Here is a 22,115-nt window from a genome sequence, read left to right as displayed (position 1 = left end):
TGTGAAAAAAGTGCGACCTCAGGCGACTGGAAACAGGAACTTTTTATTTACCCAGCAGAAAGAAACTTAATAATCATAAACCGGTCAAGGTAGACGGGAGGAAAGAAGTCACTCTTTAGCTTTTTAATAATCATAAGATGATTAAGACATTATCCGTCTTCGTACACGGGAACCTCAGTCCTAATGTTTCATTATCTAGATGGATTTGAAATTTGACAACTTTCAAACTAATTTAAACATGCAAATTGAGTCTTGTGTTAAAAATCCAACCAGTTCTTTCTTTAATTTAATAGAAATAGGAGAAAAGACCAAAGGTTTTAGAAGCAGGAGGCTCAACTGGAGTAAAGCGCCCATGTGAGGTGCTGCTCGTTTAAGAGGTTTGCTGCCACCTGGTGGTTGAATTAGTTCACAACGTCCAATCAGAAACAGCCACAATCAAACTGAATGGAACAACAGATATTGCAATTTTATTGCGATACTGAGATACCTGACAGAGTACAGTAATGAGTTTCTTCACACTGAAAGTAAATAAATAAATAAAAAGTGAGCTCTCACAATGAACACATGCTGCACCACACTCGCAGAACCTTCACGTTAGATGAAGAAAAGAAAAGCATGCAATAATGTTCAAAACACGTCATAGTTCTCAAAGCGAACCTCCTCGACTGATTCGAAAGCCGCAGACGTGTGAAAAATCCACACGTATGTCTGATATCTACCCGACAAATTCAACGATCAAAAGTTTAAGTTTAAGATACGCAATACGACAAATCGGTAACAACGCCGAGCGCAACAGTCGGTCGACAGTGACGACTTGCAGCAAAAGCCACCGGCAGCTGGTGACTGGGTTTACATTCGACCCGTCGCCCCGGGGGTCCGGGAGGGTCCTGGGGGGGTCCTGGGGGGGTCCGGGGTCATGGGCCCTAGTGGTGTTCTTACAGTGCGGCCCACGGAGGAACTATAATATATATAAAACAAGCGGATGATGAAGGCAGGGGGGGGTCGCAGAGGGACTAAAAGGGTCTCGTTGGTTTTGATTCAGACATCCAGTCGTTCAGTGGCGCCGTCGCCTCGGCGTGTTTTATCTGGCTGTGGTTTAAACAAAGAAAAAGAGAGAAAGACACAGAAAGCTTTTCTGTCACTTCCCTCCCACTCGCCCGTTACTCCACCTGCCAAAAACAGGGGAGGAGAGTCTGGGCACTTTTTCCTTAAAATAAAGAGATACAATTAAATCGTCTTGGCGGTTGACTCTAAAAATGAAACAGCTGATTTAAAGCTTCCTGTCAACGTTTCCTTCCTGTGAAATGGCCTCTTTGTCTACGTGTTTCTTGTTTTGGTTTCACTTTGGTATTGAGGTTCGGTCTTGGCTATAACACACGTCCCCCGGTGGGTCAGACTGTATTCCAGGGGCCACAGAGAAGAAACCCTTTAACCGCCGTTCCGTCCCACATAACAGTGAAGTAATAAAACATCCAAGTGTCTTTTTTAGATTTTTTTTTTTGCCCAGAACTATACTGCGAAAGGGTTACATCGCCACGGTGGAATATTTCGCTTCTCGTGTGCGTGCAGGAAGTGATTTTTGTTTCCAGGCAACAGAAGTCTCAGAGAATTGGTCTTTGGGTTTGTGCTTCCTCACGTTTCTAGTGACGTAATCCCCTTCGTGGTATAACTCTGGGTTCATGTTCAACGACTAAAAACCAAAAGAAATCCATTTATTACACATTTTCCACAAATAGGAGCACACGCGTGGTACACGGCACAACCGCTGGTCCGCGCGTCGCTCCTTTCTTCTCGCAAAAAGAGTTTTACCGTCAAAAAGGTCGGCGCCGGGTCCGGAGGAGGCCGGCTTCTCTTTTCAAAAAACGAGTCCTCGCCCACGACGAGACAGAGGCAAGAGAGGGAGAGACAGAGCAGCCCTCCTCCTCCTCCTCCTTACCCCCCCCCCCCCCCCCCCCCCTCCCCCCACCCCCCCACCACCCTCCATTCCCTCCCACTCACTCCTCACACACCGACTCGCTCAGGTCCACGGCGCCACCTCTGGTGAGCCGCCGCATCTTGCTGAAGTCGTGGTCGGTCCTCAGGTAGGAGAGCGAGGGCCCCCCCTCGCTGTGGCCGGCCAGGTCCTGCGGCTGCGCCTGCGGCGGCAGGGGCCTCATCTCGCCGCCGCTGCGCCAGTACAGGGCGTACTGCTCCGGGTCGGACACGCCGAAGGTGGCGGCGCACAGCTGCGCCAGCGCCTGGCTGGTCTCCCCGGCTCTCCACTGCAACGTCCGCGCGGCGCTCCGCTCGCCGTCCTGGAACAGTATCCGAACGCACCTCTGGAGGGGAGGGAGGGGGAGGGGAGGTGAGGGGGGGGGGGGAGAAAACACAGAGTGAACATATACTGTATTCACGCAAAGCAGAGGTCAAGAGGCTTACGGAGTGAGGGCAGAGGAGGGGGAGGAGAGAGAGGGAGGCTGATAATCCGCTCTGACAAATGAGGCAAAATGATGCTCATGAAAGATTTTCTCTCGAAAACACAAAGCTTCTGCTTCCCACACACACGAAAACCCACAGCCAGCGGGTCCGAGGGAAATGGCTCTTTTTCTCGGTTGCATGTTAGTCTCTCTGCTGTTAGCGCCCCCCCCCCACCTTCCCTCCCCAGGTATGAATCCCTCACAGCGCGTCCAAACAGAATCCTTCTCGCCGCTCCAATGAAAGTTTTCCCCCTTGTGGCACTTTGGCCCAAACTTTTCTTTCCGACGTTCTCAAAAAGAACAGAAAACGCGCTCAAATGCACAGACCCACAAGTCGTCCCCCCCCCTCCCCCCCCACAACCCGACAATCGCCCCTCTCCACAGCTCTTAAGCAGCGACCCCCCGGCTGTTACATAACGCCCGATCCGGCCACCTACCGACGCCCTCGCAGCTCTCCTGGAAACGCTCACGGAGGGAACAAATAAACCTCTCACCAAACATCCCAGCTTCAGAACCCGGAGAGAATCCTCTTCTCAGCCGCGCGCGCAAAGACACACAACTACCCCCCCACCCCACCTCCCCTCCAAACACACACAGACGCACAAGTGGCCAAAACATGCCCCTTGAGTGAAGACAGAGAAAGACGCGTGCAGAAATCAACAGGTGTGCCGCCGTCAACACTTACAGAGTCACTGAGCTCCTCGCTGTCCGTGTGCATATTGTGTTTGCCTGCTTCGATGGGTAGATGCAGCTCAATAAATTTCATGTTATCTGACCGCCCACTTCTTCATAGCACTTGGCTCACTGATCCCGCCTGTGTCAGTGGAAAAACTGGCTGCCGGGTGAGTTAGATCGCCTATTTGAAGCCAGGAGAGGCACCACGTGACGAGACACAAGCGCCGGGGATGACAATGCCCTTTTTTTTTTCCCTCCTCTCTCCGTGGCATCTGGTGGAACGTTTTTTTTTTTTTTAACCCTTTTTTTGACAGGAGAGTGTCGGTAAGAAGTCGGTGTGTGGATCAGCGGATTACCTCTAAAAACGCCCAAAGACTAATCCTCTGAAATGAGTTCAAAACGCCTTTAGGGGGGGAAATCCAGGTGTGTGTGTTGGAGGCTGCTCTGTTTATTCGCCCCCCCGGGCCCGAGCGGCAGCGGTAATACCTGAGGTGGACTCTGACCTGTCGCCGTCCCAGCTGTAGATAATCTGACGGTCCTCGTCCCGCCATCACTGCAATTAACGCAAAGTCCGACCTCTTTGGTGGATTATCGCCCCGCGTGACGTGGACGCAGTTTGTTAATTGTTGGATTGTTTTAGAAGCTGGAGTTTGGAGCCAAAGTGTCCTTCAGTGTAACAATATTGCAATTGAATCACATTCTGATCTATAGTTACATCATTTAAACATCTCACATTTCTCACGGTCCCACTGTTGATTAAATGAGAAGAGTACACAGAAGCAGTTGGGGATTTCTATGTATTGGAACCTTTTGCAGATTAATTTCACAGATTACAGTTCTAACCAGACATGAACCGGCTTAAAACTACAGGTTTGGATTAAACTCTTCCACATTTCAGCTGCAGATTTCTCATCACTGTGGCCTTGATTGCGCCGTCGGAAGATGACGATAGACGCACCAGTTCACTAAGTGCCAACCAATGCTGCCCTGAGCTTTTTGGTTGGAACATCTGGAGCTTCAGCATGTGCACACGATCGCATATTGCCGGAGTGGAGAAGTGTTCCACTGCATAATAAGCGGTTCCTTCACTCCGCACATCCAGCAGCTCTTCACACGGGGAAGCCGTGTGTGACAGCTTCAAAGTAGATCAGCGTGCAAACCCACACATGCTGCAACACCACCGGTGTGTCTGCGTTGCGCTGCCACAATAACAAATAACAAACCCACCTGGCTCTGCTGGTCGTCCTGTTGTCTCTGGGCCTCTCGGCTCCTTCTGCAGCTCCACTCCTTCAGAGCCTCCTGGGCCTGGGGGGTCAGGCAGCCGGAGACGGGCTGGTCCCCGTCCAGGCTCTGGATCAGACACAGGCCGGCGTACACGCTGGTCAGGTAGTACCCACCTGCAGCGGGAAACACACAACGAGCGCACAACCCCGCGGTTACTCGCTGTAAACAAACAGAGGATATGCTTCATGGTAGAAGTTTGGAGCGGGAGAGAGAGAGAGAGAGAGAGAGAGAGCGAGCACGGCAAAGTATTGATTCAATAGTAGTTTGTTTTCTTAGTAGTAAGTTGTATGAATGTATCGATAGTGAAATATGTGAGGACCTACATCTGATTTACAACTAGAGCTGCATTGATTAAGTTCATTTACTTGTTGATTAATCAATAATAAAACAATGTTAGAAATTGTGATGCTGGTTTATTATGGTGGTACATTATACGTAGTTACAAATGGGGTTTTTTGACTATTGTATTGATTAAACTAGCAATTTAAATCTATGTCAACTTGGCTGTAGTGACATTTTCTTGGCATTCTTTCAATATTTTCTGACAGAAAAATCGGCTGGAAATATTTAATGATGGTAAAATATTTTCGTTCGTCAAGCTGCTGGATTACAGTCCGTCCACATGATCGAAAAGCCACATAGAGATCAGGTCGTACCCTCTCCGCCCAGCCAGGAGGGCTCCAGCAGCTCCATCATGTACTCCACCTCTATGAGGATGTGAGGCCTGTTGCACTCCACAATCACGTAGGACAGCGACGGCAGGAAGTCCTCCCAACTCACTTCCTGTCCTGCAAGGAAAAACCCACGAGGACAGCCCAAAAGTAAGCCATGCGTTATATATGAAAAAGCAAAAGACACACTGCAGCCTTTGAAAGCAAAGACTGTTGACCTTTGCCCTAGTCCCTTTTCTTCCCCTGGGAAGCCCTCGAGCATCAAACCCAGCGGGTGTAACAGTGTAATGCAGTAACATTTCCCGGTCGACCCCCTCCCTCGGTCGCCGTCCTCACCAGGCAGGGAGCCCATGGCCTTGTGCACGCACTTGCACACCTGCAGCAGCAGCAGCACCTTGTCGATGGGCGAGTGCGTCCTCTGCATCAGCAGCAGCTTCTGCTTCACCCGCTCCACCTCGCGGCCGTCGGGGACGCCCGTCCGCACGCCGAGCCGCTCCATGGCGCCGTCCCCCTTCAGGCGCGCCATGTTCTGGGCGAGGCGCCGGCTGCTGCCGTCCTGGGCGTGCGACGCCGCCAGGGCCCTTTCCAGGTGGGACCTCAGGGGCCGCAGCACGCAGGAGAACATGGCCCGCTCCAGCGCCAGGTCTGAGGACAGAGGGGGGGGGGGGGGCAAGGGGCTCAGACGCTGGCGTAGTTTCTTTGGACGGAGGAGCTTGTGCGGCGTGGTCGTTCGCAGGTGGAGCGGCGTGTGGTGCGTGTGTGTGAGAGGAACGGTGTTAACAGTGGAAGGAGATCCCATCATTGGATCGCCTGTGTGGAACAACCAGCAACATCTGGTGTTCATGCGATTTCTAAACTGCATCTTCAATGGTTGAGTTTATACATTTCTCAAATAGTAGAATTGTTGAAGTGTTTCGTCCACCTGGTGTAAAGTTGAGCAGGTGTGTATTTAAATGAGCATCACATGTTCACACGCACGCTGGGCGCCAAAGGACCCTTTTAACCCCCTGCTTGTTTATCTTTCTTTTTAAACATTCTGTAGATGCACTTTTATGTTTGGGCTGACAACAGTGAGGTGTAACACAAAGGAACTCTGGGATACGTTACACGTGCACACACACACACTCACACACACACACAGTCAGTGGGCAGTCCTGAGTAACAATTCTCTAGTGCACACAGTTTTCCACACATCATCAATATCCTCTTCTCCTTATCTCATGTTTCCCTCCTGTACACCACCCCCCCCTCCCATCCACCTTACTATATCAACCCCCCCTGTGTTTAATCATTGACGCCCCCCGTGCTCTGCTTCTCTCCCAGCATCCCTCTCTTCCAGCAGCTCTCTGGAGTAACATATTTCCTGTAGTGCGATTACAGCCCTGTAAGTTGCGTGTAAGCTTTTTCCTGCGCTAATGAATCTGATTACCGTTGCAAAGTATTCTTCCTATTTCTATCCCTCCCTCCCACCCTCCCCTGAATCGTGCTGCTCAAGTGAGCGTGGGACTGTGATATCTTTTTATGATAAACGAGGGGGAGAAAAAAAAAAGGAAAAATGCAAATGCCTCCCACCGACGCAATGCGAGATAAATCAGAAGGAGAGCGCGGGAAGGAAGGACCCGAGGAAGGAAGGAAGGAAGGAAGGCAGTGGCCGACCGCTCTGCCCTGAAGCCTCTGCACTGCCAGGCAACCATCCGTCACAAACACATCTGCAAACGCACACACGGAAAGGAGACAAACCTCCGCGCACGTGTGAAAGAGATCCGACTAGAAAGGAGGGCTTTCCTAATGCTGCTTTCTAAATAGCAGACAATAAGAGCTCTGAATGAGCCCCCCCCGCCCCTCCACTATGTAAACTACTTTGTGTGGACAGTGGCTGTCACTGGCTGTCTGTTTCCCTGCGTCCTCTAATGAGTCCGTGTTTGCTGATAGCACCGTCCTCCCGCGCTGCAGCCGCCGGCTCCTCGTTTCAGAGTGACAAACTAACCCTGCGAAGCAGAAGCTTCACGAGGTCGAGGAGATCACCTCAAAGTGTAATCCAGCACAGTCAGCGCCACTCGATTTGTTATTTCTTCGGTTTGCATTGTGGGGAAATGATTATTTTGTGTTTAGTAATGACATTTTACAATAGACTACACTCTGGATTAATAACACGTAAACTCATTTCTGCCATTATGTTACAATCTGGGAAAAGGCGGACGTGTCGCTTAATTATCTAAATTATCTAATTTCTGCGGTTTCTGAACCTTCCTCGTGACAGGAAGTCGACTGCACACGCCGCTGACATACAGAAGGCCATCTCTTGGTAACCGGGAATTTTCAGTTCCCGCCTCACAAGGCCCGTGCACTCACGGGGGCCGTCTTTAAAACGGCCGCGTCCTAACGTAACGCGTTTAGCGCTTACCTTTCTCGTTCTCTGGCACCAGGGTCTCGATGGGCGGCTCCAGCTCTCCGCTGTCCAGCAGGCAGCACTTTGCCTGAGAGAGGAAGAGGCGCAGGCCCTGGAGCAGCTGCACGGACGTCACGCGGCGCGAGGAAGAGGGCGAGGGAGAGGCCGCCAGGGATTTGAGCGCCTCCCTCTGCGCCAGCAGGAAGTCCTGAACCATGCCGCCGAAGGCGGAGCGCCTGTCTCTGGACAGCTCCTCCACCAGCCGCGTCAGCCGCTTGTCCGGCGCGAAGAAGCAGACGAAGGCCTCGCTCATGCGGTGCAGCCCGCCGCGGCCTCGGGAGCGCACGAGCGGCGGCCGCTGGTGGAAGCGGCCGAGGGGCCGCGCGGCGCCATCGGGCTCCGGGTCGGAGTCGTTGTCCTCGTCCATGCTGCTGAAGGAGCTGCTGCTGTCCAGCTCGGCCAGGGACGGCGCCGGGCGGCGCTCCAGGGCCAGGACCGCCACCTCGATGCCGCTCTCCGCCGCCCGCACCGACTGCCGGGCCTGCGGGGGCTCCTCCGCGGTGGCGCGCGTCTTGATGGGGGACACAAGTGAGTCAGTTTAAAGAGTGACGGCCCGAGACACAAATGAAGAGGTAAGCGCGCATTACTCCTGGCACGTAGACGGACATCCCGTCCTCTTCGTCCGCGGAGCCCGGTGACACGGCGGGCGTTCTCCTCAGGACCCCCGCCCCGGGGTGAACTCTTCTCTGCGGGATGCCGCCGGGCTTCTGCAGCCTCTCCGACGCGCCCAGCCGCTCCAGCGAGGAGGGGGGCGAGTAGGAGCCGACCCCCTCCAGGGACAGGTTCATGGAGGACTCGGAGAGCCGGAGCCGCATGCTGCGCTTGAAGCGGTGCCGCTTGTTGGAGGCGCTGTGGTTAACGAGCTGCTGCGGCTGCGGCTGCGGCGTTTGCTGCTGTCAAAAGAAAAAAGTCCTTCATCTCACAAGAGCCAGGGGGCCTTTTTGCACCGTTTATCTTTCAAAGGGTCGAGAGTGAAGTGCATCGCTTACCACGCTGACCTCCAGCTGCAGGAAGAGGGGGTTGATGAAGCAGAGTTTGCCGGGTCCGCCCCGGAGCGCGCGGCGGTCCTGGCTGCCGCCGGTGGAGGCGACCGGGCTCGCCGGTCCGTTCTGGACCTCCGAAGCCGTCGGCGTGCTCCAGAACTCTGGTCCAGAGGGAAGAAGAGGGTTTGGATACAAACATTCGACCACTTTGACAAATAGTTTTATTCAATCAATCCGATCGTTTCTGGTTTGTTTGGAGCTGTTGGGCAAATATTTTAAAACCAATAACACAGAACCAGACTTAGACTTACAGAGTTACATATATATTATATATATATATATAAGGTCATCTTACGTTTAGCCGTGATCAAACCATGACATCCTGCGTGGATAATGTAAGTTTATCTGACCGAACGACAGCGAGAAAGCGTCGTTTGTCTCTGAGCTGCACTCGGTGACACATGCTGCGTCTCGCTCCGTCACACCTCGGTTCTCTGCTGCTGCAGAAGTACGTTAGCATGTGAAAATAGACGCGAGCTGGCAGGCGCTGCCTCAATCACTCGTTCCTTCACTTTATTTTTACATTTGAAGCACTTTGCTGAGGAGAAGTCGCCTGGGAGCGACTTCACCGCCTTCACGACAAACCACAGTTACGATGCTAACATGTTAGCATGCTAGCTTCGCCATCTCCGTTGATCAGCATCAAATATCGAGACTGTCTATTTAGTCAGTTAGCGAGTATTTGATCATAAAGAATGAAATAACAGCCGATGCCAGGTGAAAACTTCCTCCTGTCGCTGTACCTTGTCCCATGTGGGAAATGGCCTCCAGCTGCCTGTGTGTCGTGGCTGCAGCGATGGCTTCTGGCAGCTGCAGCGGGAAGGGCAACACATCTCTGCAGACGAGGACAAAAACCAACACAAAAGCGTAATAAATCAATATGGACACACGTGTGATTTGGTGCACAAGCTACGACAATAAAATGTCGGAAAAGATCGAGTCTGATCACATTCTGCCACACAAAACTGGAAGGAAAAACTGTTTCTAAGGAACTATTTGTTGAGAGGGGGCGTGGCCATGTTGTATTGAGAAAAGATTAACGTTTATATTCTGGCCGTGCTGTGCCTCCGTTCCACTGATGCATCACCTGCTGATGCAGTAGAAGGCCACCAGGCGACACAGGTCCGGGAAGGTGAGCGCCGAGCTCTCCAGGGCGAATGCTGCTTACAGAAGAGACGAGAGTGTGACGGACAGCCGTGGAGGCAGCGGTTCAAATGCCACAGGAAAAACATGGCGGCTGTAAAAACACTCACTGGAGTCCTCCTCGCAGATGAAGCACTCCTTGACGGAGGAGGCGCTTTTGTCCGCCGTGGCTCTCAAACACAGCACCTTCCTCTGGCTGGAGCTGCACTTGCACACCAAGAAGGTCTGGGAGCGCCGCAGAAACGAGATATAGAAACGCAGGCATGTTAAAAATATTGTTTCTTTTCACAGATTACTCCGGAGGAGGGCACAGATGGTGCAAATGGCAATGTGACGTGCGAAATAATAGCGAGATGTATCCCTTGAATATTGGCCTTCAGGGTGCTGCCGGAGCCTCGGGGGAGCTGAGTAAGAAATGAGAGCAAAACTATGGTTGTCTTTGTTAAAATGACACAAATATTCATACTACAGCTTCCTCTTGTCTTTGGTCAGGAAGAGTTTATCGGCACCGTAATCACATTTACTCCAACAGAGTAATGTTTCCCTGCATTCCTTTTTAACCGACGACGTCATACGGCGGGAATGAAGTGCAGAGTCCGTACCCCAACAGGCTCCCTGAGCAGGACGTAGAGGGCGGAGTCCTGGTTGAGTGACAGCTGCAGCCACACAGGGTGAGTGAGCAGCAGGCGATCCAGGACGCTGAAGACCCGCTGAGAGCCTCGATGGGGGCCGCCCGTCTCCTGCATCTGCAACACACAAGGATCTACAACGTGATGCTCTATTAACAAAAACACCACAAACACTTTGGTCAATGAGTTTTAGAGCAAAACTATATATATATATTTATTAGACAGGTGCAGTGTGCAGAGGTTTTGCTTTAGAGCTGCGCCAGACGGTGCCCCCTGAAGCTGAAGTGACACTTTACAGCTCTACACAAGTGTTCTTATCCAGTAAAGAGGGTCACGGTGAACACGCACATGTAGCCGGCGTCCCTTTGTGCATTTGTCACTGAGATCAATATCCAATTTATCGCTGGGCTGAATTGTGTTGCATTAAAAGTTGTTGTTTAATGTGTTGCGCTGAAGGGGAAGAAGCAGGTGTGGTCAAATGCACGCTACTCTGTATACTCCAAGTCTCCATTATCTATATATAAATATATATAGATATAGATATACAAGTTGTGCCATACAAGTTGTATCAATGTGTTTGATTCTGAGAAATAAAAATGAAGCTTTACAATCATTCAGTTTAAAAACCAGTGTGTTTTTCTTACTTTCGGCCCTTACAGTAAATGTTATCATTCGACCAGTCCCCCCCCCCCCCCCCCCATCCCTCCCTCTCTCACCCTCCCCCCCTCCCTCAGATGGGCTTGCTGCTGGATGTCACACTGTGTGGGCTGCCGGCGAGCGCTTGTGAGCGTAGCAGCAGATGGTTGCCATAGCAATCCGGGCCTACACATCGTACCAGGCATTCCCACTCAGCGAAACACCCTTTCGCCAACAAGATGCGCGTGCACACACCATCATGCCGACACACACACACACACACGCACACGCACACACACACACACACACACACACATACACGCTATCTTAATACGGTGAAAGGGTTTTACGGGGTACGCCGTTTTTTTCTTCTTCTTTCGAGGAAGCTTTTCTTTCACAAATTAAAATACAAAAAGGAAGAAATAATGAATTCATTGCGTTCACAGAATATTGTTTTCATCCAATCACATTGGAAGGTTTTTACCATTTCTCACCAACTTATTACATAAGGCCCCCCCCCCTCCCAGGGGCCTCAGAGGAAACTCTCGCAGACTCTTTTTCCCAATTCGGTTTAAAAATGAGAAAGCAGACTGTGCTAAACCCCAAAAGAGCAGCTGTCCAATTAGAGTTCATGGTCTGTGACGGGCAGGTGTGTGTGTTCTCATTGTGTGCACGGGGCTGTTGGGAGAGTCCAGACCTGTGTACGTCTGTTTCATTTAACCGTATAGGGTTTATGGGGTTTTAAAATGAGTCAGCAGGAAACATTCAAAAGTAACTCCAAGAATGAGTTTTTATTTCCAACTCTGCGTGAAGCCGAACGCGTTCTGTTATCTGAATATGCGCTGAAAGTCCGAGAGAGAACGAAAAGCAAAGCAGGCAGAACGAAGCAAACTCTTTGATGGAAGCAAATAAAACAGAATACGTTCACATTCACTTCCTCCAACACTTCACAAGTCAACAAGCACCTGCACATCAAGAGTCAAATATGGTTTTGCCTATTTTAAAGTGAGCTTTAAAACAAACAAACAGGAAAGCTGTGAGTGCGAGTCTGATGACACACACACACACACACACACACACACACACCATACAAGGCTATAAGACACCACGAGAGATAAACAAAACAGAGAGCAAGACCCTTGTGTTTCTCCAGCCATTTCCAGGTCTGCCTTACATAAAAAGCTACGCTGCCCACACACACGCACTCGCACACGCACACACACACACACACACACACACACACACACACACACAGACTTATGTAATTCCCTCAGAGAACGAGAGCCACACAGAGAGGAGAGAAACACAAGAGAAAGATGAAAAGATAACAAATGAAAAAGAGGAGAGGAACTGGAAATGAATGTGAAATCCGATGCCGCGAGGCGGCAGACTGGAAGTGTGATGAAGCAGAAGGACGCGCACACTGTACACCTAACAAGGTGCTTCTGTGCCCGAGGGCAGCGGCAGCATCCGCGAGAGTCTGACGCCGCTGAACGCAGCGACCAGTAGATGGGCCAGACTACATGAAAAGGAGATGATGAGGAGTACTGAGCCTGTGTAGCGGCTATCTGTGGGGGAGCTGGGGGTAACCCCCCCCCCCCCCTCATAGACCTGAGGGTCCAACGGGCCAATCTGGGGTGGCTAGTTTGCATCTTCTTCTTCTTTGGAGGTGGACGGAGCGCTGGCGGTCCGAGGGAGACGCGCGGCAGGTGGCGAAGGTATCGGTGCTGAATCACACTCTCCTGCACATGCTGGAGGTGTTAAGAATGATCGGCTTAGCATGAGGCCGGTTTACGCAGGAAGCTTAGCTCATCACCGCAAAGCGTTCACCCGATGTATTTAGAGAGAGAAGAAAGGGTTTGAGACCCCCCCCCCCCTCTACACACACACACACACACACACACACACACACACACACACACAAAGAGCATGAGGTAAAGCGGGAGTCGCATCGTCCTGAGAGAAAAACAAGGCTTTTAGGAAAACAGTGTAGGACGAAGGAGAGCTCTGCCAGCACTGCAGATGGACGCCATCATGGCGTCCAGATTCGTCCACCTCCGGACTGCTGCCCCGTCTGGTTGGATAGGCACAGCCCCCCCCCCACCCGCATAGACGATCGATGGTTCAAACGACCTCCACACTCATAAGTGGGGGGTTCTCATGCAACTTTCGCACACTCGCACTGTCCTGATTGGTTTGATTGGCGGCGGCGACATCGAGGCAGGTGTCATATTTCAGCTGATTTGAAAGCTCCTTACTGAGGTTTTTTTGTCTTAATCTTTGTTTACTTCGCGAGGTTGACAGAGAATTATATTATATTAGACCGGACTACTTTTTGCTGACAGCTTCATTTCTCACAGTGAGTTTTCTGACAGTGTGAGTGTTTGATCATCCGGCCCCATTCGTACGAAACAGTGCGCTCTTCGTGTGAAAGGAAACCTGCACATTTACGAAGAAACTTTTTGAAGCTTGTGTGTTCGCAGAAACTCAATTTCAGCGTCAACAGCCGAGTGATAAATCACCACCACCGCTCATTACATCTGCAGCAGACAGTTACAGGGACTCCCGAGGCAGCAGGAGGGGGGAGAGGAGGGGGAGGGGAGGAGGAATCAAACCCCCCCCACCCTCCCCCGCAGAACACCCAGCTGATGCGGTCGCTCTCCAGCCTCGGCCTCATCATCCGAGACGCAACACCACAGGAGTCCTCGTGACCTCCGGCCAACCGGCACGTGGCGAGAGAGCGACGCTGGAGAACCGGCCGCGCGTGCTCACATCCTGCATACGCTATTTCCATCTGGAGGTTTATTTTGACAAGCGGGCCGCTGTAAAATCACACGATTCAAAACAAACAAACATTCAAACGCTTTCTTCCCCTTGTGAATTTTTGTGACGCATGTTTGGCAATGTGACCATGATCTCCTCTCACAATATTGATATATATATAAAAAAAAGACATAAATATGTATAAATATACAACTCCCTGTAGTTATGCTGTCATAACTATGCCACTATCTAACTCCTACAGGTGGATGGACCTTTTATCTGACATAAACCTACACAGCAACAGATGACCACGCACCGATGAGTGGAAACAAACTTTGTCCCGAGCACAACAACGACTGTTTACTTCATTATTCATCGCGTTTGACGCCGACAGCAAGCGTCAGACTGTAGATCTCTCATTTTTTTTGCACAAAGAGTGACCATGACGATGGCCAAGTATAGCCGGCGGCCCTTCAGTGCCTGCGTGGGATGACTAATGGAACAAACATAATTGCAGTGGGCTATAAGTATCTACAGGGGGCAACAGTGGGCACCGGGGGCCTGCTGGCTGATGGCAGGTGTCCTCTTTGATGCCTGCTGCACCCAAAAAAAGAAAGGAAAAGGCGCTGTAGTGATGATGACACTCCGGGACAGTGACAAGGAAGTGAGAGCTGTGTGTTACAGCGCGTGTGTGCGCTTGTGTGTGTGCGTGTGTCGCATAGAAGCATTAGTGTTGAGTCAGAAGCAGCACTGGAGAGAAGACGGCCTGTTGGCATAACTGTGAATATTCATAATTTTAGAAGCATATCAGTTAACTGATGCAGTGATGAGCATTGTTACAAATAGTTCTGTCAGACCAGGGGGGGTGTAAAAGGCAGAGAAGCTACATCTAACCATCATTATGTCACACATGTTTCCTTGATTTGTCTTGTATCCTCTGAGGCTAATAAGAGGCTAGTGAGAGGCTAATAAGAGGGGCCTGTGAGGCCATCCAGGCTTGATTTTGATATGTACTGTGGCACAATTTCTAAAATCTTGATAATTGTGTATGAAATAATAAAACTGATAGTCAAAGAAATGCCCCATGTACCATATGGTATGTGTCAAACAAAACAACGTGATAATTAATATCACCCAATCTAATCATTACGAAATGATGGGGGTCCTTAAGGGGTCTGAGACTAGAACACCATGATGACATCATGTCACCATGATGTGATTGAGGACAAGTTTTATTACTAATCATTTTCTATTTATGGTTAGCTTATGACTTAAAAAAAATACAATAAAGATGCTATAATGACATAATATATTCGTAGTTGTGTTTCAACAATGGATAAAATATCTAATTACGTTAATGAAGAAAAGCGGTGTCCGTAGAAACTCGCCCACAGAGAATTAGCATCTGACAGCTAACGTTAGCTCTCTAACTGTTCAAGTCAATTTAACTTAATTTAATACGTTAGCAACTTTTAAACGTGTCTTTGGTGAACAGTTTTTCACACAATAACTTAACGTTCACTCATACCACCATGGTTGGCGGCAATTATCAGCAAAAAAAGTTATAAAACGTCGAGAAGTATCAGCAGTTAGGTTAGCAATAAGCTAACGTTAGCATATAAGACGTTAGTTGAGCATATAACGCCAGCTGCTAACTAGCTAGCTAAAAGCCACACACACATTTCCCTGGGGAGCGTAAGATACCAAATATAGGGGTAAAAGTGAGCAAACGTTGAACTCACATTCGCGAGGTTTCCACAGATACGCCTCCATTTAAATAAGAATGTTGCCCATAACTTCTGCATAAGTTAGGAGGTTTTAGCGAACACGTAGTAGCCAATACAGACACAATGTTGTGTGTGTAGCTTGTTTCTGCTGCCCCCAAGTGGCCACAACCGGTCAATGCAGGTCAGCGAACGCATCCGAGGCCTCATCTGCAGGAAACTACCATCCATTTTATACCACGTGTTATTGTGATTTTTTTTATTTTAGAATCATTTAAATATTAAGATAATACTAGTACAGTTTACATGAAATGGTACACATTATAATTACTGGTATTTTGATTTGAAGTCAACTATGAAAAGTCAAGGTATTTTCAACACACACATCACAAATATGTTTATAAAGTGTTTTCATTGAGATTGAAAAAAGTTTATAACTGATGTGTGTTGCTTACTTTACTTAACTGGCATTAATTCTGTTCTTCTCACCTTGTTTTAGAGCTTGTCTTTTGTAGGAACGCTTCACTTGGCAATCCCACATCCAGGTCCTCCAATTGACTTTTCAGATTTTTTTACACAATAAGCCGGGGAAACTTGTTAGAAAAACAACTAGAATCGAGTTGTTATTCATCCACTTGTCTCCTGTGGAAAAGTAAAAAAACATTTTCCAAGATGCTGTCACCTGTCACTGTCACTACTCAAAAGAGCAAAGCACAGCAATAGTCTCGCCACGCTGCGAGTTTTCACACTTATTTCAATAACAAGAATGGATATCACACTCATTTTTGGGAGGAAAACAATAACATTTTTGGGAAAAGAAATGAGAAACTGACTAATAATTTAGCCTGACAGTTATGAAATAATTTATTTAAGCCCTTTAAAAGTTGTTTTCTGAGCTCACACATCCTGCTTTCAGTCTGCTTTGACCTCCGGGTGACCCTGTGATTCACAGTGTGACTAACGGAGCACTTCACACAAAATGATATTTTGGTAAAAGAGTTGTTAGGTAATGTCAGAGTTTTTCCATATACGCCGGTGTGAATAATGCCTCGTGAGGAGAGGAAACGAGGTGCTTGAAGGGGATGATATTGAACAGAATCAGGGGCTGCCTCATCAAAGGGAACTGCCTTTGGAGGCCAAGTTAATATACCGGATCATGGGTTTATTTCCTCTAAATCAGCAATCTTTATAAATAAACTAGACCGTTTCCACCCCCCCCCCTCAATAAAAACTGACAGGACAATGAGTAACAGGCTTCAGTTGCAGCATCGGATGTAATAAATCCTTCTAACCGCCGTAACATTCGGCCTCCGTGATGCATCTCTCAAGGCGTTCCACACCCTCGCACGCGTCTCCCGGGCGCAGGGTTGACAGTGAGGGATCACTTCCGTCCTTCGCAGGCGGTGTTAGAGTGACCACATGAGGACGAAAGCCTGCATTAAAGTTCTCTGACGCTGCCGGGGGGGGAAGAATGGTGCCCGGTCAGACCGCCTCCTGCTCAGATTCTCTCTTTTTAATGTTTTTCTCAAAACTTTTCAGGGAGGGATTTCTGACTCCAATCAGAAGAATACACGACCATTTTACGACCACAATTTTCTTTCTTTTTTTAGGAAGCATGATGAATGTTGAGCTACAAAACACCAGCTACAAAGCTACAAAGCATCAGGGATTTTTTGCTATCAAAATATATCGATATCATCATATCATATCACATTTTACTAGTTGAAAAATCAAACTTAAGACTGCAAATAAAGGATGATGATGAGAGAGCATTGAACATAAAAACATGCTGTGAAGTGCAATTCAAGGTTCAACTCATAAGACGCATGTAATTACTTTAGCGTGCCCACACACATTACTTGGGTTTCACAGTAAAACTGTAATAACTGAGATTATCAGCATTCCTTCAACTGACTGAGGGTTGACTTGGTAACCATGGAAATATTATTTTTAACCTGATTCGCTGCTTATCTGTAATTCCTAAAACACACTGAGAACTTTAACGCTTGTCCAGCATCCGCATATGAAACAGTCTTATGTGAGAAAGTATTTGCTAATGGAAACGACGTAACCTTCTTCCAGGAAATCATTTAAAAACTATCGGGGAGGAATTCTCTCAATTCTAATTTCCTCTGAGTTTTGTAGCACGACGACGGTGACGGTGAGGATGAGGATGAGGATGAGGATGAGGATGAGGATGACACGGTCCCCCGAGCAGTGATGGGGGAAGCCTGCCATGCTCATGAGTCAGGTCACTAAACGTGTCCGTCTGCGCACAGAGGACAGACTGCTCCGCCGAGGGACTGAACTGTGTCCAACAGCTCCGAGCGTCACCGCGATCACACCCCTCCTACACAACACAGGGCACAACGCAGCATCCCCACACACACACACACACACACTCCAACACACGCACACATTTGGTCAAATTGCAAACGATCGTGTCATTCAGCAATCACAGACTTCATGCAGGTTTAGGCGGCGTAACCACAGAGAGGAAGACCTCATCTGCATGAGAGAAAGGAAAAACAAATAAGCATCCCCCTAACTCCCCCCCCCCCCCCCCCCCCCCCTCCTCCAAATAGAGGAAACCAGCAGTTAAGTCACAAAAACGCCACTTACAGTAATGTGCCGCTCCGATTTAACGAGCACAACAGCAAGGAAGTGGGAACATCACATCCACTCCCACGCAGGCAGGATGGCACTTGAGTTTTTTAAAGTTATGTAACAGTCCGACGGTGTGAGATTACATTCAGGGGGGGGGGGGCGCAGGAGATCAGGACCCCCACAGACTGGAAAGGGTCTGAGTGGCTGATTAGAAACGAAACGCACGGTGCGCATTTAATGGCATCACTTCCCACCGAAAGCTGCTAATTAAAAGTAAATGAGAATATTTTATTCGGGAATCTGGAAAAAAAGGTCCAAACTTTGAGGCGTTTTGCGTCTCCTCACCTCGTGTCTTCGACACCACCCTGAAAACGACTAACCCCACCCGTCACCCCTCTCACAATGAAACCAAGTCACCGCGCCCTGCGACACCACCTCCTCCACCTCCACCTCCCCTCCCCGTGGTCACTAATTGATTAATTGGCACAACGCGCAGGGCTCGTGCGCGTGAGTCACTCCTGAGCAGCGTTGTTTACCAAGACGTCTTCCCGCCGACGCGCTGCGGACTCGAGGATTGAGAGAGAGAGACCTTCCCAAACGGAAGGGAGGAGAACATCTTAGCACGGACGGCTGCGCGTGCCAACTCTCCAGGAACTCCCGTGAAAACCTCCTCTTCCTCCCTCTCTCTCTCTCTCTTCCTCTCTTTCTCTCTTTCTCCTTTTGCGTCTTTGCGCAAAAGTCTGCTTCCCGCAGTAACTTACCTTGTCTCTGAAGGTGGGAACAGGTGCCGCGCGGCGCTGTGCGTGCGTGCGTGCGTGCGCGTTCTGCAGCCTAATTGCAGGCGTCCGGGACAGAGTTTGACCGGTTCTGTGTGGAGACGCTGCAGAGGCGGCGGAGTCCGAGCGACATGCTGCGGGAACACGGAGCCTGTCAAGAAGATGCGCGCAGCGCCCGTGACAAGGCGGAGGAGCGCATTTTTAATTCTGTCTGAGCATCTGAAGTGATACACAGTCACCGCAGAGTCTGTGTGTGTGTGTGTGTGTGTGTGTGTGTGTGTGTGTGTGTGTGTGTGTGTGTGTCAGGGGGGCGGGAGGTGGGATACACACGGAACCATACAAAAAATGTACAATTTTTGACAGTCAGACCACTTGGTTTATTTGGAGAATAATAAAAAGAGTTTATTCCAATGATGCAAATATTTATCAACATCCAATACAGAGCATGCAGATGTCATTGGAATGTATTTTACTAAGATGCTGGAAACTCGTCCCTTCGTGCACGCGCGCATCCTCTGTTGCATAAAAGGCTTGTGCGGCTCTTTGGAGGAGCGAGGACGCGGCGGAGGGTCTCCGCGCTGATTGAATGATGATCCATCTGGTGAGGCGTGTGTTGATTATAAATATCACACTCCTCTCACACTTTGACCATGTAACATTGAACGCGTCATGTAAACCGGAACTGGACTTTGACGCACTTCTTCTTTTTTTTGTTCCTGAGAGCTATTTCTGGAGCGCTGCAGCCTTCGTTTGCTTTCTTTCCGCAGGTGGGGACGCGTAGTTCCGCGGGTGCCCGCTGGGGGGCGCCACAGACCAACATGAACGGAAATGAAGTCAATCTCCAAGAAATGTGGTTTGTGTTGTCTGCTAATCAATCACATCATTTTGAAACTTGCTTTTATGAACAAAAGCTGTGAACATGATTTTTTGTTGCTAAATAGTGTCACGTGATACAAAAAGGCTATTTTGTGGCCGTGCATCTTATGAGCACGAGAGCTCCACTTTGATTTAATAACCAGCCTTTGTTGTTGTTTTTTGTTCCCAGTAAGACTTGTTTTTTATGGCGCCTCTGTGCCTCTCTGAACTCATGCTTGCAGATGAGTGTAACTGTGAAATCCTGCAAACTGATGACAGCGACACTTACAAACTGAGTGTTTTTCCTGCATAATCTTTGACAGATTTATGCTGTTTCCGCCTCTCTGTCTGCCCTCAGTTTGGTCACGGAACACTAATATTAACATTTTTTTAACGCTTCCAAGAGCCGTAGCCAAGAATCCACCGACCAAATACAGGAGGTAAAGTCTTTTTTATATTAAACTTTTCATTTATTTCATTTTGGGGGATCGATCCACAGACGAGGAATAAAATATTCACAACTCTGTAGAGTGGGAATGATCCCATCTGTAACGGGGGTCTGAGTGGACGATTATTCAGTTGGTTGCAATCCGGAATCTCACCAACAGATGTCGCCAAACGCGCTGTCCCCTCAAACCGAGCAGCTCTGTGAGGGAAACTCACAGCAGCTGAACACAAGCAGCTAAATGTGAACAGAACAAGTGCGGCGTCGGCATTTCCGCTTCAGTGTTGTTGAGCAGGATTACATCATCATTTACAGGAAGTTTCCTGAAAAAATGAAGCCTGAGATGCGGATTAAAGACACAACTGTGTGTGTGTGTGTGTGACGCTGCTGAGGATGAGCTGCTGAATAGACCTTGTGTTTGGATTATCGCCTATAAGAGAAGGCGACTGTGTCCCCAGTGGGGGGGGGGAATCAGCTGTGCTAATATTGACTCTGTCTGTATCTTTGGGGGCTCAATTACAAATTTGCAGGCCCCCAAAATTACACTGTGCATCCCTGTCGGCAGCGAGAGACATTTCGTAACCTTCTCCACATCCACGGAGCACTCGGGGGAAACAAATACAGACGGCTGCATTTCCCGTGTCATGTGAATAAGTCGTTTCTGATCAAACTGCTCCTCCGTCCCACCCAGTGGAAAAATCACTAGTGTGGCAATCTGCAGCCACTCGGAAGCCGGCAGCGCCGGGCTACTGCTGGTTAATTGGAACACACACGTTTCCATTCTGCCCTGTTGCTCTCTCTCTCTCTCTCTCTCTCCCTGCACACACAAACAGATTCCACCCACAGCCTTTCAGAGTGTGAAGTAAAAGGAAGTGATGTGGTGCAAAAAGCATCCCTGACTCACAGAGAGGAACGGGCAGAGACACTGCTCAGATAAGATACTGTCCGTGTGTGTCTGGGTGTGTGTAGAGGGTGTCTTCATGTCAGAAACTGTGTGTAGGCTCACATCATATGCTGCTGGGGGGGGTCATGAAGACCGGCGAGTTCAGACCTCCTCGGCCTCAGTGCACTCGAGGTGAGATGACGGATGATCGACAGGTAGCTGCGGCCTTCATTCAGCAAAGGCTTCTGGGGGATTGTGTGCGTGAGCGCGTGCTCATCCCTTCCTAACTTCCAGCTTTCATCCCTTCAACGTGTCATCTGAGCTAAAGCTGAAAGCCGAACGAGGCGGCCAAAACTTTTACAAGTAGCTTTAAAAAATTGAGCTTTTATTGTGAAAGAGTATAAATTGTGAGAAAAACCACTATCCGTCCATCCACAGTGGGCTCGGCCCTAAAGCCGACCCTGCTTTATGGTCTATTTCACACGAAATGGGTACTTGATTTTTTAAAAGAACATGATGACATGGACATAAAGCACAGAGGGAATAAAAGGGTAAAAGTGGGAGTATAAAGGGTTCGAAGATAAAGTCAATTTGACACAGAAGCACCGTTTGACACCCTTCAAGCACTTCAAAGAATCTGAAAACACGTCAGACTTTGCAGACCAACGCTGAACACACGTGACAACTCTCTGACGTGCACATCTCCCAGAATGCCCCTGGGGGGGGGGGGGGGCAGGCAGGACAGCGCGACGACAGGCAGAAGAGCTGACTCGGCCGTCCTCCATCACTCTGTTTATTCCGCCGCCTGTCCGCTCGCCTCCCCCTTCGTCACAGATCAGCGCCCCCGTCTTCCCCCCCCGGGGGTCAAGGCGCTGACAGCTGAGAGGGGGGGGGGGGGGGGGGGGGTGTCGGGTCTTTGCTTCGGGTCGGGCAAAGAGAGCCTGAAAAAGAGGTTATGATTTCCTCATTTCTTCATTTCATTCAGTCAATTAACGAAGGGCCACCAACCCAAAAGCAAAGTTATTAATCAATTCCTTCTGATGCTTCCAGATGTGTAAAAACAGACACTGCATTAG

General features: G+C 49.3%; 1 protein-coding gene across 2 annotated transcripts; it reads right to left on the bottom strand.

The window, feature by feature from the left end:
• Nucleotides 1–441: 441 nt before the first annotated feature.
• rin1b (Ras and Rab interactor 1b) lies at nt 442–18,969 on the bottom strand. 2 transcript variants are annotated; one of them, XM_078105574.1, is made up of 12 exons: nt 18,842–18,969; nt 10,324–10,467; nt 9,832–9,946; nt 9,666–9,738; nt 9,322–9,413; nt 8,525–8,679; nt 8,123–8,428; nt 7,491–8,046; nt 5,423–5,731; nt 5,072–5,203; nt 4,359–4,528; nt 442–2,318 (listed from the first exon to the last, which is right to left on the bottom strand). In XM_078105574.1, exons 2-12 carry the CDS (start codon nt 10,465–10,467, stop codon nt 1,995–1,997), a joined length of 2,376 nt encoding a protein of 791 aa, XP_077961700.1. In that variant the 5' UTR covers nt 18,842–18,969; the 3' UTR covers nt 442–1,994. The 2 variants fall into 2 exon arrangements, with proteins under 2 accessions (XP_077961700.1, XP_077961701.1); XM_078105575.1 differs by having other exon boundaries at nt 1,983–2,318; nt 8,123–8,425.
• Between the last annotated feature and the right edge of the window lie 3,146 nt (nt 18,970–22,115).

This window comes from Gasterosteus aculeatus, chromosome 7 (genome assembly GCF_964276395.1).
Source record: "Gasterosteus aculeatus chromosome 7, fGasAcu3.hap1.1, whole genome shotgun sequence".
Classification (NCBI taxonomy): domain Eukaryota; kingdom Metazoa; phylum Chordata; class Actinopteri; order Perciformes; family Gasterosteidae; genus Gasterosteus; species Gasterosteus aculeatus.
This window is presented reverse-complemented; position numbering and strand designations above follow the sequence as displayed.